Raw genomic sequence first — 17423 nt, 5'->3', positions numbered from 1 at the left:
AACGAATATTTTAGCCTGGTCAATAAATTCTCTCAGCTCAGCTGTGAAACTCAGCAGCTCCTCCAGAGTTACCATGAGGCTCTTGGCTGCTTTTCTGACTAATGCTCTCCTCGCCTGACCTGTCAGTTAGGTGGACAATCATTTCTTGGTAGGTTTGCAGTTGTGCCATACTCTTTCCATTTTCAAATGATTCATTGAATAGTGCTCTGTGAGACGTTTAATGCCTGGTATGTTGTTTTAAGCTTTATTCTTGACATGACCCCTGTGTTTCATGGTCTTCATAATACTGGTTATTGAGTAATATTCTCTGACAAACCTCTGGGGCCTTTACAAAACAGCTGGGTTTATTCTGAGATTAAGTTGCACAAATATGTAAAATGTACTAATTAGGTCATTTCTGAAGGCATCTGCATGCACTTGGTTTTATTTTTGGTATTGGTCAGGAGGACGGAATACAAATTTTCATATTTTATTTGCATATTTTATGCATAAAACCATGTGTCCTTTTTCTTGCAATTGAGAACTATGCACCACGTTGTGTTGGCCCCAAATAAAATACATCGATGTTTGAAGTTGTAGAATGATAAAATGGGGAAAATGCGTTGATGAATACGTTGCTGAGGCACTGTAGGTAATTATAGCATATCCTTAAGGCAGTGCCAAGTACGTTGAATAACCAATGTCAAAAGCATTGACATGGCTCAATCCAAGTCGGTCAATGTCAACCGTTTAAAATACGTTTCTTCATTTCTCGTGTAACTGTTACTTTAAGACCCTCCATTTAGCAGCACCACTTCAGTAAGGAGACGCAAGGAAGAAAAACTTCGAGTAGGAGTGTTGAGGTAAAGAAAAAAATCTATTCTGTCAAGGTACATTAGGTTAGCATGCCAATATCCGGTTTCACCTTTTAAAATAAATCCATTGTTGCAACTGACGCCACTATTCACTTCAGTAATTGTATTTTACTTGGTACATATTTGATTATATAATTGTATCTGCCTAATATTTTAAAACCCAAAGCTATTTAAATGTGATTTGAAACTAATTTACTTGGAGCTACTTTTAATTTGAATGTCCACTTTGAGAAGTTCCGGTTTTACTCCGAGTCTCTAGCTAGCTTAACTGAGTAATAGCTATCTTGTTGCTAGACGACCCCGTGTGCCAAACCGTTGAGAAAACACAAACCTCTGATTAAAAAGACGGCGACACTTTAACGAATATCCGTAAGAAATGGTTAACTGGCTGTTTCACCGGATACACGTTTTATTCCCGCAAACGAGGTGTTCAAGTTGTAGAACAGCGGGCGTCTCTTTTGTAACCTCATGTTTTTAACACTAATAGCCAGAGGACCCAGCTGAACAGAAGCCTTTTGGCTGAAAAAGGATGGAAACATTACAAGAAGGAAAAGTCGAAGTTTTCAGGCTAACGTGTCTTTTGTTTATCAGTTATGTTCAGTGCAACTAAAATGTCTTTGGTGGCAAGTGATGTCCCAACTGATGAGGACTGCGACGAGCTGGTGAGTCTTTCATCAAAAACAACTGTCTGGGTTATCTAAAAATTACCATTTTTAATCTAAGTTTTTAACCTACTAGCCAGACTTTTTTGTAGAAAAAATCACTCACTTTGGGTGTAGTTTGTCACCTAGAACGAAACTCCATGCTGTTGTTTTTCCTATTTATTTTCCTATTTGGTTTCAAATTCCTGTTTAATTGACATCATCTACCTCGCAAAAAAGCTTCCACGTGCACATGCCTCTGGTGACATCACAAAAGGTATAAGACAAGTTATGAGTTTATCTGAATGTGTCTGTATTTTTCTTATGTTTCCGCTTTCTTAGCATGTTGTTAATAAAACCTTTTTGTTTGAGCTATATGTGAGAACATTGGCAACAATAAAACACCTGGTTTGTGAAGAGGACCAGAGCAGACTGAAATGGCAAGAAAAGGTTGCAAAGCCTTTCAGGGTCAAAAGTAACAAAATTCAATGCAAACAATACTGTCTTTAAACAAATAATTACATATCTGGTAAATCTCTGTCGAAAAGTCAATCTATACAAATGCCAACTGATCAGCTTGACATTTATCCCTCTTATGATGTCATTGACACAAATACACACATAACAGAATTAGCTGTTTTTTTTTTTTAGAATAGAATAGTCTTTATTGTCATTAAACTGGGGGGGTACAAGGAATTATTGAGTGAAATCTAAAAAACATTATTTTGTGTAATCCTGCAGTGGAAAACAATGCATTTACCCGGCTGTGTTTTTATTGTTGGTGAACAATTGTTAGAGGAAAAAATACTGAACTGGAAAGTCTAATAAAAATGTATTTATCTGAGCTAAGGGACACATTTGGAGCTTCTACCTCAAAGCATTATTGAATACAAAGTTGTAACATGGGCTGTGAATTGGTAAACTTGAAAACTAGTTGCGGAGGGGGGGGGGGTATTAAAAATGCTTTGTAAGGAACTGCATTAGGTGTCTTGATCTAAGAATGGGAATAAACTAATGCTGTTAAATGAATTTCCAGTAAAAAAGGGAAATATTAAACAAATAACTTAAGTTTTGTAATTAACTTAAAAAACATTAAATGTGTTTTAAATCTGCATTTTATTTTTTCTTGCCTTCTAGGATAAAATGCAGTTTTTTTCTGATTTGGCTGTCCATTTAACCTTGTCTTGTTTTCTCAGCTGGAGGATGGTTTCACTCTTCCTGCTGATATTTCAGGAAAGGTAAACTAATCTTGTATTTTTCTGGATGATTAATTCCGCCTTTTGGAAAAGAGGTTTTAATTTGATATACATGCCCTCCTTCTGCTCCATTACCTCATGCTTATTAGAGTACATCAAGAAAAAAATCAGCTGGCAAGCCTCCACCTTCTCCAAGTAAGACCACCTGAGCTGATAAGTTAGGAATGTTTACCTGAAACTGTAATAAAACACTCCTTTACTGATTTCTTATTTTTTTTTTTTTTTTTTTTAGGGTCTCCATATCTTTTCAGTCTGAATATGAACTCCAAAAGAGCAGCAGTGGCAGCCTGGAGACTACCGAGGCCCTCCTTGGGGGATACTAGAGGTGACATTTCAAGGGAACATTTCTTGGCTCGCCAGACGTCTCTCAGTAACGGGCATGGTAGGCTCCAAAACACAGCTGACGCTTCATAGAAAGTGTTACTCCTCAGAGGAGAGTTCTTCTCAGAACAGCTTGGAGAAGATGCCATAGAACCTGTGCAATAGTCCCTGCAATTTGTTTTCGTGCTTTAACACTTTTGTTTTCTCAACATGGTGGGTTCAGAGTCTGATGATAGTCCACAGCTGCTAACACAGAAATCAAGCATAAGGAAACACCTTTTTGCATCTAATGGTAAGAATGTTTTAAAGTCTTCAGGCTGTGAAGATGAGGATCATATTTTGTTGACTGAGGAAGATGTTTGAAGAATATGACATATAACCATTTTTAACGAATATTTTACAAATTCTGAGTATAGAAATGTTTCTTTTTGATTTTATACACCATGTAATGTTTTGCAGGTTTTGCTATAGGGGCTTGTGACCACAAGGACAAAGAGGGCATGTATGATGAGATCATTCGCCTCAAAAAGGTAAAGATGAACATAACAGCAGCCTGAACAATGGAGCAGCTGCTGTTCAGTTTTTTTTTTTTTTTGAGGGGTGGAGATCATTTCGCCACTTTGTGTCTTTTGTTATTTTGCAACAGAGATTTTCTACTAGACCAACATTTTATACCCACTTTGACAAATAATTATTTGAATCAGGGGTTTTAAATGGCAGGCCTCGAAGGCTGATTTTGTATGTGTTTTAAATGTGTATCGGCTTGAACACACACACAAATCAGATAATTAGGTCATTAGCAGTACTCTCTAGAGCCTGATTGCATGATGAGCTGCCAATTCAGCCATTTTATGCAGAATGCATCTAAAGGTTGCAGAACGCAGGCTCTCAAGGACTGGATGTTGAGATCCCTGACTTTTAAGTAATTTTCTATGATCTGCTCATAGTCTACAGTAAAGAAAAGCAGTTATTTTGTCTCCAATAATTATTTCTTAAAGGAGATCGCTTTGAGTTACTTTGGTTTGATTAGGGGTCAGATTTCCTAGTGGTCAACTGGTAAAATGGGGATGAGTATCAAATTACATGGAAATAACGTGTAATACAAAACATTTACAGAGTGTTTGTCTTTCTAATTTGTAAAAATATTTCACCACAAAGAGATACACAATGATTTAAGTACATGTTATAAATTGGTTAAAAAGGGAGGGATGTAATTGCAACGTGTGGACATGAAACAGGAACCCAAAGGGGAACATCGGTCCAGTGCCTTTTTGACTTAAAAAAAACAAAAACAACTAATTACTCACCCAGTTCTCATTTTACTTTTTAACTAACCATCTAAAAATACAATACGAAAAATAAAATCTAAATTCTATAATTTAATCACCACTCACCCAGCAATTTTTTAAAAACCTTTTTTTCAGGCTAAACCTAGCTGTAAACTCTTAAAATTTGTTCCAGCAAGTTCGGACATTTTTCTGCTTTTTAGTGATGTATATCTATATTTTTCATCGGATCCACATTAACGTTTGCATATGTACGTATTTTATTTTGATCTCGCTGTGTGATTAATTCCTTTGTTGTCAGAGTCTCCAGGTTCAGAAGTCTGACAACCAGCAAACGAAAGCCAAACTTCGGCGCCTGGAGGAAGACAATGCTAAGAGAGTGAAACAGATTGAAGAACTCCTGGACCCCACAAAGGTATAATCACTAAATACTTTTTAAATTTCACATTAATGGTTTAGATCCAAAAGTTTCTGTTGCAACTTCACCAACCTCTAAGGCGCATGAAGAGGGTCAACGAACAGGTAAGGTGAAAACTTCAGCAACACTTGAAGAACTCGGAACAAACTTTAATAGCAGACCAAATCGTTTTGAAACGCGATATTGAAGTTTTCACCTTACCATAAATGTTTTACACATTTTCAAAGCATGATTGTTTTATTTGTTGGTAGGGCTCTGAATACTCTCGTAGTTTGGTCGATAAGAAAAAGGAGGGGAGTGTGGTGAGTTTGTCCATGTTGTTTGTGAGCATATGTAAAATTGTTGTAGCAAACAGCTTTACCCGTCTTTTAAGATTACATATTTCTCTTAAGATTGTCAATGGGCTGAAGCAGAGAATCCTAAAACTAGAGCAGCAATGTCGAGAGAAAGAAAATGCTTTGAGGTAACCTGAACCTTAATCACACTGTAAATTAACTGTTTTTTTTTTTTTTTAGATGTGCAATATTTTCTGAATATTTCTTTTTTTCCATAGTAAACTGCAAAGTGAATTGAGGACCATCAACCTGGAGGAGCTGAAGATCACTGTAGAAACATACTTTGAAGAGGTAATATTTATAAGAGATGTTCTGCTGAATTGCGTGTGGTGTTTATTATTAAATCTGCTTAAGCTGTGAAGTGTGACCGAGGCTGTTTAAAAAGGAAAGTTGTAAAATTGTTGTTGTGATTCTCATCTTTCAGATCCAAAGATTGAGGATACTTTTAGATGCTGCAGAGAAAAGGTGCGATTAATTAAAACACAAAGGAGCATCTCTCTTAGGAACACATCTTGTTGCTTGAAACATAAAGTGCATTGATTGTTTTATTTAACTTTTCATAATGCTAACAAATAGGGCCAAGATCTTAACAACTGCACCGGAAATCAGAAAGGTCAAAATGCACAGTGTATGATTTGTTGTCAGTAGAGATGCACCGATCAAAATTCTGTGGCCAGTTTCTGGAAAGATTTGACATGCCAACACAGATTTAACCTGATTATGAGTTCTCTTGTTATAATATAACAACCATACCTAACAACATACTAAATATTGTTTGATGGAGCCTTCCTGCTGTGAGGGGACGGAGCAGAGGTGACGTTACACTGTTATACAACAAGCCTTTGTTCAGGGGTCATTTGGGTAGTTTCTGTTTACATTATAACTCAAAAATGGTATATACAAGTGTTTGTTAATAAATGGCTTCACCCAACCACTAACCATAGGTAAACCAAATGTATTATTCTACATATTCTCTGAAAAATGGCCCAAAAATGGGAAATTCTGCCAGGGTATGTAAACCTATGAGCCCAACTGTAGATTTTGACCTTAACTTTGAGATTTCCAAAAGGCTGCCAACTTTCCAATTAATGCATTTTCAACAATGGTTTAAAAGCTCTAAAGGTTATAATGGCTACTTTTTTGCATTCCATTCAGCCTTCCTGTTATCGGTTGAAAATGTTGCTCTCTCTGGCTCTCCTGCAGAGATCCTGCAAAAAATAGTTTCCCATTAAATACTTTTTTACATCTTTGAGCCTCCTCTGACCTCAACTTTACACACCTTACTGATACCGAAAATAGTAGACTTTGAGTCTCTTTCAGTCAGTAACGGCATCCACACTGAACTGTGTTGGTGGTCCTGGAAATGATTAGTTGTGGCACATTCAGTGATCGCTAAAAGTACGACTGTCAAGTCATTGTTTACGCTAAAAACATTTAAACTCTGATTTCCAGACAATTTCACTGTGCTTGTCCAGAGGTGAATGTAAAATATATGGTCTTTGCTGCATTTAAGTCTCCATCTTGCATGTTTGTCTGCAGCAGTCGAGCAGAGAGTAAATGCTCTCAGAGGCAGCAGAAAGCTTTAAACTCCACAGTTCATCGCTTGGCTGAAAATGTGAAGCATCTTCAACAGGAAAACGCAGCGCTCAGAGAAGAGCTTGACACAGACAGTCCTGCAGCTGGAATTAAAGGTCTTCGCATACCCAGTACCATCTTTATGCAACAACCCCAAGAGACACAATGAAATTCTCCTTTTTATGTTTTTACAACCTTTGCTCTTTTTCAACACATTTCAGCTTTGCAATCTAAAATGTCTTTTAGCTGCATGTTTCCTCATTTTGTTAATAAAATCATGTCAAAAGGTGAATAAGTCAGCCCTGTCTCAATACTACATTATTTTTAATAATCTCTACTGTAAATATAAGGGGAACATGTGTGTGTGATTGTAGGTTACAGAGAGTGGAGCAGGCAGAGGTTGTTGAGAAGATTGTTAGAGGTGGAGAGGGTAAGAGGAACACTTGCAGTTATTAGTTTCCTATTTGTAGCTTAGAAGCTTCAAGCACTCACAAACTATTATCTCGTCCTATCAGAGGCTGGAGGACAGCAGAAGACACACCCCTTCAGCAAAGAGCAGTGCCAGATTGGATAAGAAGGTCCAGACTATGCCTACTGAGGCTCCAGGGCTTACCATGGCAACAGAGGCTGTGGTCTCTGTGGGAACAGTCACTGAGCAAGAGAGAGAGGTTTCTGATCTGAGGGAACACCTCAGCCAATTGGAGGAGGAGATTTCAGAGCTTCAAGAGAGGCTGACAAATAAAAAGTGAGTAAGCACTCAGTTCAATAAACAACTTATATACTTAATTAATAAACTAAATTTATGGCATCAGCGTAAGAAGAAATTTGTAAAATGGTTTTTACTGGACTGTGCCATACACACATATAGTCAGCAAAAAAATCACGAGTTAGTTTAAATAAATAAATAAATACGTCAATATTTTACAATTTGTTTTACATCCAGTTGGGAAAAATAGGGAATATAGTACTTTGCATTTTAACAACAAATGTGTTCTGTGACAAGTCTTAGTATGCAGATGACATTGCAGTTAAATGTTCAAACAGACCATAATAACATGAAACAATTGGCTAATTGAAGGAAAATATTGCTTTACCATGAGAGCTTTAAAAAAAAATCTCACAAGAAGGCAATAAAACGTGAAGTGTTGCAAGTTACCATTTATCTGAAACTTACAGAAACTTAAAAAACACGAGACAAAAGTGGGAAATGTTGTGGACTGAACTAACAAAAGAAACTCAGGGATCTAACTATGTCTTATATGGACTTTGCTTTTGTTAATATAATTTTTTATATTAAACAACTTTCTTTAGGTTTGATTTGCTACATCACATTTTTACTGTAACATGTTGCCCATCAGTAATTTGGTTTTTTACCTGATTACTATTAAAGCATTTAAATGGTAAGTAATCTGCACTTGTTTAGTGTCAGAGGATCCTGAAGTGCTTTACACTACAATCAGTCATCCACCCATTCACACACTGACAGTGGTAAGCTACAATGTTGCCACAGCTGCCCTGTGGCAGACTGACAGAAGTGAGGCTGCCATACAATTGGCGTCATCGAGCCCTCTGATCATCATCAGCAGGCAAGGCGGTTAAAATGACTTGCCCAAGGACACAACGACTGAGACAGAAGAGCGGGCGTTCGAACCAGCAACCCGCTGGTTACCCTTTCCACCGTCGCCCCAAGTCACACGTCATTAACTTTTAATAACTTGTACTCTAAAAGCCCAGAAAAACAAGGTTCATAATAAGGCTGCATGCTCTAAAACTAATCTGTCAAGTGCGGTAATAAAGAAAGAGGAACTTAAAAGAATTCACTAATACATCCATCGTCCTCTTTTTTCCATTTGATATTTTAAAAAGTCAGAATACTGAGTTGATAAGTGAATTAGTTTTATGTTTGCAGTGTTTCTTGTATTGTTTTCCCAGCAGTTGAAGAAGTCACAGAGTTCTTCTCTTGTATCTGTGTTTGTGTTTTCAGTGATGAACTGATGGAGCTGAGGAAAGAAACAGATGAACTGGTAGAAGAGACTGAACAACTGAAAGCTGAACAGAAAGAACAACTGGACACAATGGAACAGCAGCATAGGTGTGCTTTTAGTTCTTAGGTTTTGTGTTGTGATGCACCAATCAGCCACTAAGATCAAATACTGGGGAAAAAAAACACATTCAAAGTACACTCACTGCATCAAAACTGAAGACTGAAGAGCATCGTTTTTCGAAAAAGGTTAGGTACATATGCTTTGATGCATCAATGGGGAATAATCTATTCATCTTTTCATTTTCTCATGCATTCAGAACTGCTACCTATATCAAAGGACCTGAAGCAGAGTTAGGGTTGGCTTTTATTACGAAGAATAAAGCAGGTTCTCTCAGAATTGTGCATGTTAGGGTTAGCTCGTCACTTTAAATTTCCCTACGATGTGAGTGTGTGCTGGTAGGGTTGTTTGTCCTGAGTGTCCGCTGTTATGCTACCCTGTGATGGAGTGGGAACGCGTCCAGGCCTGCCTCTTTCCACTGGAGATACAAGAAATAAGCAGGGATACAAAATGAATGGATGGATGAATAAATTAAAGTAGAGTTTACACAAAATAGCTTTTTTTAATTGTTGTGGTTCTCAGAAAGAAAGCAAGAATTGGTTAAAAGAGGAACTGACATTTTAGACCACAAAAAACCCAGAAATTAGTGTCGGCCAGTAAGAGTCTGATCAGTCTGGTTCTAATTGATTGGAAATGTGTATTTTTGAACATCATGTTGAGTGCGTTCAGAATGGTCATAAAACTTTCCTGTACATCTACACCATGAAATGCAGGCCTATTTATGTATTACTACTGAAGTTATCACATTTTAAACTGATTTTTCTTTTTTTTGTAAATGTCTCACCCAAAAATGAAATAACTTATAATGTTTTTGGCTTAAAAGCTTTATTATAATATTTGCAAGTTGTCATGTTATAAGCTTCCTTATATTTAAAATGGCCATGGTAAATTGACACAGGTGTTTTCCTTATGCACCATTATTACATTATTGATTGCTACCACTGGTTTAATATTAGGGATGCAAAATATCAGGAAAGTATGTAACTGTGACAGTATTACTGAAATATGCTTTTAACCCACATTTTTACTACTCTTTTCTTTAACTTCACACCATGTACCCACCATTTTCTGAGCTTTACCATCTCAGCCACTAAAAGGTTACATCAGGTGTGGGCATTAAGTCCATCCAACTAGTCCGATATATCATTGATATGCACATCATGAATGCATGACGCTTTTAATATAATAGCCCAACAAATATTGCATGCGAGCAGTCCTCCGTAATATTGTACTCTCTGATATTGCAATGACAATGTACCGCTCTACTTAATATGAATTAATGCAGCAAATCCCGATTCTATACTGTTGCTCATTTGCAATTTACATATAAACACGACTGTTTATGTAATCTAGGGCTACAACTAATGATTACTTTACAATTGATTAATCTGTTGACTATTTTTTCGATTGATCGATTAATAATCAGATAGCAAAATGTGCTTAATAGGAGTTTTTTTTTTTTTTTTTTACAGAATTTGAACCAGGTGAAGCTAAAGCTATGCCTCTTGAGGAGTTCTGGCCAGAGCATATTTAAAGATAAAGAAGGTTTTTCATTTTAAATGCAAAATGTAAATATTTTTGTACAATTTTGGCCTAATTACTGCCCTGAGTGGATTGTCCTTTCAGCAAATGGCATGTTTTACAGTCTGTATACTACAGATAACGGTGATTCGATTACTAAATTAGTTGACGATTATTTCAATAATAGATTAATTATGATTAATCTGATTAATAGTTTTAACCCTAATGTAATCAGTTATCAAAGTATTGTTTCAGACTGCTGTCAGTTAGATCAACACCTTATGAGATTAATTTAGTGTAACAGACAAAAACTGACTCACTGAAGTTAACACGATGATGATGAAGAAACTATTAATATTAACAGGACGCTGCTTCAAGCTGCCTGATCCAGGTTATATACCAGTAGTATATAAGTTAATGTTCTTAGTATAGCATTCGGTTTCTCCTATGTTGCCATTGCTCTCCATCATATCTGATCTCATGATTTAAAAACAATTCAGAAAATGACACATGAATTTAAATAACACCCCTGCTCCAGCCACTACGTCATATTTTTAATTTATTTTTTGCTTTCTGTTTTCTAGACAGGAGTTGGAGCAGTTGTTGTCGAGGATTGTAACTCTGGAGGAGGACAGAAGAAAAATTGTACAGGCTGAGGTCTGCTCAACTCCTCCGACAATAACGGAGCATCTCGAGGATGCTCAGCACAGAACAGGGCAGGAGGAGGAAGAGGAGAGGGCCCCTGGACATCAGGAAAAGGGGGAGGAAGAAGAGGAAGCACTGGGGATGGATGCAGAGATGACAAAAAAAGAAAAGGCAGCTTCGATCATCCAGACAAACTGGAGACAGCACAGACAGAAGGTAGGTAACGCAGTGCAGTTATGTTAAGGAAGCCATTGATGCCTGAGAGAACTATTATATAAGAAATATCCAGACACACGGTCTTGTTTTTCTACTCTGTTCTGTCTGCAGGACATTGTGATGCTACAGTCAGTGATGAGGGGCCATCTCTTCAGAGATTCATGGCTGAAAGACCTTCTGAAAAACACAGAGAAGAAGGTATTCCACTATACATACAGTCCTTTACAAAGTTGCTCATACCCCTCGAATATTTCCCCATTCTATCAAACCTCAGAATATTTTCATGTGGTTCTGTGAGATAAGCCAACACAAAGTAGAGCATGGCTCACATGTTTTCTTCACAAGAAAAATCTGAAAAGTGTGGACTATATTCTTATTCTTTCCTCTTTACTCTGATGCCCCTAAATAAAAGCCATTGTAGGCAGTTCTCTTCAGAAGAATCTAGCAACTAGTAAATAGTTTTTCTAGCATTTCAGTTCCTTCACCATCATTAGTTTTTTGTCATTGAGAGGTGGATTCAAGAATCAAGTTATGGTCCACAAAAGAAAGTGAAAATATGATTTAACACAGATTCAATTGTAGATTACATGTATGTCCTGGTTTAAAGATGAGAGAATCAAAGGACACCCAAAACAACCGCTAAATGGCTCTAAAAAGTGTTTACTGAGTCCCATTTTCTCTCTGTGTCTTGTTTGTTTTGTTTTCAGGCTGAAGTATCCCTCAACGACAGAAACTCTGGCGGTGGAGGGCTGGATGTTGCTGCCTTGACACTGATACAATCTGCCTTCAGGGGACATTTGGCTCGTTGTAGTCTTGCAATAAAAAGGTTACTCATTATTTTACATGGAATTTTTAAAAATTGTGTCCGCAATATTTTTTTAGAGTGATTTTTTTGTTTGTGCTTCAGCTCAGGGTTTGTTGTGCCTTCTCCAGCTGAAAACTATCCACTTGCTCTGGTACCGAGAGGGGCTGATTTACCGGATGCTCCTAGCAGAAAAGGTAAGGCTCCCATGCATAACATACATGTTTATAAGCTGTGGGACAAAACCAGAGCACATTCCACACAGAAAGGCCCAGCTCAGCTAAGATTTTAACCTTCTTGCTGTAAGGCTCGCCTTTACAGTCATGGGAAAAACTAAGTACACCCTTCCTGCTTACAAAGGATTTAACAGAGAAAGTAGCAGCCAGGTACTGCTAATCAAATGTACTTGATTAACTGCTCAGCAGCAACTGGGACCACCAATAAAATCAGAAGATTTGGCAGTTTGTTTGTCTGGATCATTAATGTATGTGTTAACACAATGCCAAGGTCGAAAAACATCAGCGCTGATCTTACACAAGCAATTGTAGCTGGCCTTCAATCTCAGAAGGGTTGAAAGATCATTTCCAAACAATTTAAAATCCATCATTCCGCTGTGAGAGATTATTTTCAAGTGACATTCATTTTAAACAGGTGGTAATCTTCCTAGTAGTGTACATCCCAAAAGATTTGCACATTATCATTCCCATAGTCCTCAGAGCAATTGCAAAACAAAAAAACAAGGTCTCCCTCAGACTCTACAAGATACATTTAGCTTGTTAAATGTTAAAGTTTAGGACAATGAAATTAAAAAAAGTCTACTTTCACAGCTTCTTTGGAAGGAATGTTTCCAACACTAAATCCAGATGAGCCGCTATACTTTTTCTTTTTGCCAATACTTGTCCTCTGAGAGATATGAGAACAAAGTATAGATTCTTGGTGAAAATAATACTTAGCATATTGTCACAAAACCCTCAAACTAACTGGAGGCATGATGGTTTTGGCTTGTTTGTTGCCACAGGATCTGGGTGATCCCCAACAGCAGCAAATGTAGACGGAAATTCCCTGAAAAATGAAGTCAGTTTGAAGTCCAGACTTCAAACTGACTGAAATGCTGGGGTGGAACCTTCAGAAAGAAGTGCTGAAACAAACATCTGGAAACCTCAGTTGACTGGAACCATTTTGTAAAGAAAAGTGGGTTAAAACTTCTGGATATTTTGAGAAACATAAAGTAATACACAAAAAGATGTGGTTCTACAAGGTACTATAACTTGGGTGGGACTACTTAGGTTTTCATATAATTGTATGGACAATCATTGAAACTACTGTCCATGGCTATATATCTATATATTCTAGCTATTTATCGATAAGGCAGAATAGATGTTTTCTGTCTCAGCTCCTAACTGTATATTTGTGACTTTCCACCTCCAGTAATCTCCGACACCTCAGTGTAATTTGTGTTGTGTTTAATGATGCTGGACTCCTTTTACAGTGTGGAGATACAAAGGTAATTTATCCACAGCAGGAATTACACAGCAGTTACATCCATCGTGTGCCTGAGTCTGCCTTGATTTATACTTCTGTGTAGCACACTGTGCTCCAAACCTCAGAACTGCTCTTCATTACTCCCCTGACACCATTATGAGTAGTGATGGATCTACCTGTAGTGTATATCTAATTCCATGACAGCGCTCTCCTCTACACCAGCCAGGCCTTTGACAGCCTGAGATAAAAAGAGTGATGATGGCACTCAGCAGACCTGTGAGCCTGTAATGATGCTATCTCTTATGACCTGTAGAGATCGGTAGCTACTACTGTTCAAAGACCTGTGAGGTTTCAGGGACCTCCTTTTTCCCGTGGCTTTAATCGCTGAGGTTTGATCAGTATATGGGTCCACAGAGCACAATAGTGAGCATATGTTGTGCCTGCTTACAAGCCTGTCTCTGCATTTGATGTGTAATTGGCTTCGGTTGAGACAGTTTGGACTGCACAACTTCAGCAGTTTGGCAGCTAAGAGGATGGTTTTTTTTTGTGTCGACTGTGGCTTTTTAAACGTGTATGCACCTCTGTTACAATGCCAGGTTTTTGTGATGTAAAGGAATGAGATCATAAATCACTTCAAAACTTTTTCAAATACAATTTTACATTTATCCTATAGAGTTGAACTGAAAAACCCACAAAGGTTTCATTGTGCAAAACCTGGTTGCCTAAGTGTAAAGACCCTTAATTTAATACTTTATTATTCCAATACAGCATTTAGTCTTCTTGAGTTCACACCTACCGTTAGTTTTACAGGCACTGTATTAAATCTGATGAACCTGTAATAAAGCTCAGCTACCCTAGTGGGATTTTCCTCACTTTACCACATTTGCATCCTTCAGTTAGAGCCACAGTTTGTGGAGAGGTTACAATTACCGAAAGAACACAATGCCCGCAGTTTAACACGGTGGTGGCAGCATCATGCTGTAGGGTTACCTTTTTGTCAGCTGGTGCTGGGGTCCTCGAAGTGAATGAAATTATAAACAGTTTCAAATGCCTGCCAGTTTGGACCCAAAACCATCTGGTGTCTGCTAGAGAACTGGAGATCATATATAGACTGGTTGTATGTGTCTAAGTCTTAAAAAAAATTTTATTTTTAAAATCTATCCAATTTCTACTCAGGTTTCTGATGATTTACTGTAATTTACAGTTCAGTAATAACTGTCTATTTTTTATTTTATTCCCAAGGTTCTATGTATCTTAGTAAAAATGGTCAAAAGGAAGAAGATCTTGATCCTATCTCAATAACTGATGTCTCCAGCAGGTCACACACACAAGGTCAGAGGGAAAAAAGATGTTAAGTTTCCGCATTCAACTGTTTTATTCACACATACATGAATGTTTTATTGGTAAAATTTGGGTTAAATACCTTATTCGTCCCTTACAGCTCATGGAAAGCTCCGTTCCACAGCAGAGTTTGATGCAGACGCTGCAGTGGGATCTGATGATTCTGATGACATTATTGTATCTCCATCACGTCCATTGAGAAGCAGAGAAACCTTGATGCTTTAGATGTTCAGGTCTGTTTCAGTTTGTGTATATCAGAGATATCCATCATTTGCTTGCTTATAAAATCATTACCTTTTACATGAGAATAATAATGAGAACACAATAGTTGTCGTCCAGAAGACCCAATTAATAATCCGAATTGGTAGTTTAACCTTGTACATCATGGAGATGCTTAGCACATACAGGGGTTGGACAATGAAACTGAAACACCTGGTTTTAGACCACAATAATGTATTAGTATGGTGTAGGGCCTCCTTTTGCGGCCAATACAGCGTCAATTCGTCTTGGGAATGACATATACAAGTCCTGCACGTTGGTTAGAGGGATTTTAAGCCATTCTTCTTGCAGGATAGTGGCCAGGTCACTACGTGATACTGGTGGAGGAAAACATTTCCTGACTCGCTCCTCCAAAACACCCCAAAGTGGCTCAATAATATTTAGATCTGGTGACTGTGCAGGCCATGGGAGATGTTCAACTTCACTTTCATGTTCATCAAACCAATCTTTCACCAGTCTTGCTGTGTGTATTGGTGCATTGTCATCCTGATACACGGCACCGCCTTCAGGATACAATGTTTGAACCATTGGATGCACATGGTCCTCAAGAATGGTTCGGTAGTCCTTGGCAGTGACGCGCCCATCTAGCACAAGTATTGAGCCAAGGGAATGCCATGATATGGCAGCCCAAACCATCACTGATCCACCCCCATGCTTCACTCTGGGCATGCAACAGTCTGGGTGGTACGCTTCTTTGGGGCTTCTCCACCCCGTAACTCTCCCAGATGTGGGGAAAACAGTAAAGGTGGACTCATCAGAGAACAATACATGTTTCACATTGTCCACAGCCCAAGATTTGCGCTCCTTGCACCATTGAAACCGACGTTTGGCATTGGCATGAGTGACCAAAGGTTTGGCTATAGCAGCCCGGCCGTGTATATTGACCCTGTGGAGCTCCCGACTGACAGTTCTGGTGGAAACAGGAGAGTTGAGGTGCACATTTAATTCTGCCGTGATTTGGGCAGCCGTGGTTTTATGTTTTTTGGATACAATCCGGGTTAGCACCCGAACATCCCTTTCAGAAAGCTTCCTCTTGCGTCCACAGTTAATCCTGTTGGATGTGGTTCGTCCTTCTTGGTGGTATGCTGACATTACCCTGGATACCGTGGCTCTTGATACATCACAAAGACTTGCTGTCTTGGTCACAGATGCGCCAGCAAGACGTGCACCAACAATTTGTCCTCTTTTGAACTCTGGTATGTCACCCATAATGATGTTTGCATTTCAATATTTTGAGCAAAACTGTGCTCTTACCCTGCTAATTGAACCTTCACACTCTGCTCTTACTGGTGCAATGTGCAATCAATGAAGACTGGCTACCAGACTGGTCCAATCTAGCCATGAAACCTCCCAAACTAAAATGACAGGTGTTTCAGTTTCATTGTCCAACCCCTGTATATGTTTACTAGCTGGGGAAAGAAACCTTATGGTAACATGAAAAAGCAGCTCTTTTAGTTTTTCTTTGTATAGTTTTGAGCCAAGCAATACTCTTAACTATAAATCATTCTTTGTTTTCTCTGCTGAAATAGCTGTTGTATGAAGAATCCTTATTAATCTTTCAGCGGCGTCCCACATCCCTATAAATTCGCCTGATTGTGTGTCTGTATGCCTGATATGAAACCCATAAACACGATCTCACACTATAATGCACTATAGTGAAATTATGGCTGATCCTTGAGGTATGATGAGGAAGCGAATCTCATCTGATGCACTGCTGAGCCAAACTGTGAATAAATTATAGATCACTCTGCTGCAATACTGAACTGTCATTCCAATGGTAGGATACACAGGTGTATGTATTAGTAATACTAATAAAACCTGTGCTTTAAGAAAGGCAATTTGTAAAGCTGTCAAAAATGGATGACTGCAATTTTATGGGTGTATAACCTAATGTGTGAGGCCTTCAATAAAATGCTGTTTTTATAAATGTAGTTTCAGATTGTTTCTTTAATTTTAAGAAGCTTGTTCTTGTATTCTTTCTTTTCTTTTTCAGAGATAATTCTTTTTACTGTGCTATGTAGCTTTTTTCACTGCTAAATTTAATCAAAACCTTGTTTTCCATTAATTGTGTGGCCCTTAATTAAATGTGTTATGGGAACTCAAACAGCTAGAATAAATTCAATTTAAGGTAAATTTTTCATATGGTGTGATTTTTAAAGCACTTTAAAGAGATAAAAGAAGTACATAAAGTTCACTCAAATTTAAAAAATAACGGGCCAGGAACTGCTAAAACTTAGCTTGACTAGAAAACTGCAGTATGTATGTTTTTGATTCCATTCAATACAGTTTTATTTATATAGTGCCAATTCACGACACGTCGTCTCAAGGCACTTCACAAAGTCAATTCGA

At 38.0% G+C, this 17423-nt stretch overlaps 1 protein-coding gene across 3 annotated transcripts; it reads left to right on the top strand.

Annotated features, from left to right (window-relative positions):
- Positions 1 to 775: 775 nt before the first annotated feature.
- iqce (IQ motif containing E) lies at positions 776 to 17001 on the top strand. Of its 3 annotated transcripts, XM_047364223.1 has the most exons (23): positions 776 to 842; positions 1446 to 1516; positions 2692 to 2733; positions 2841 to 2886; positions 2984 to 3133; positions 3296 to 3364; positions 3532 to 3602; positions 4660 to 4773; positions 5028 to 5078; positions 5169 to 5239; positions 5330 to 5402; positions 5536 to 5576; positions 6651 to 6802; positions 7061 to 7116; positions 7202 to 7431; positions 8671 to 8778; positions 10894 to 11170; positions 11282 to 11368; positions 11878 to 11996; positions 12078 to 12169; positions 14697 to 14786; positions 14896 to 15028; positions 16604 to 17001. In XM_047364223.1, the coding sequence occupies exons 2-22, from the start codon at positions 1448 to 1450 to the stop codon at positions 15018 to 15020; spliced, it is 2133 nt and encodes a 710-aa protein (XP_047220179.1). In that variant the 5' UTR covers positions 776 to 842; positions 1446 to 1447; the 3' UTR covers positions 15021 to 15028; positions 16604 to 17001. The 3 variants fall into 3 exon arrangements, with proteins under 3 accessions (XP_047220179.1, XP_047220180.1, XP_047220177.1); XM_047364224.1 differs by lacking the exon at positions 776 to 842 and having other exon boundaries at positions 1128 to 1516; positions 6654 to 6802; XM_047364221.1 differs by lacking the exon at positions 776 to 842 and having other exon boundaries at positions 1129 to 1516; positions 16637 to 17001.
- Positions 17002 to 17423: the final 422 nt, after the last annotated feature.

This window comes from Girardinichthys multiradiatus, chromosome 5 (genome assembly GCF_021462225.1).
Source record: "Girardinichthys multiradiatus isolate DD_20200921_A chromosome 5, DD_fGirMul_XY1, whole genome shotgun sequence".
In the NCBI taxonomy this organism is placed as follows: domain Eukaryota; kingdom Metazoa; phylum Chordata; class Actinopteri; order Cyprinodontiformes; family Goodeidae; genus Girardinichthys; species Girardinichthys multiradiatus.
This window is presented reverse-complemented; position numbering and strand designations above follow the sequence as displayed.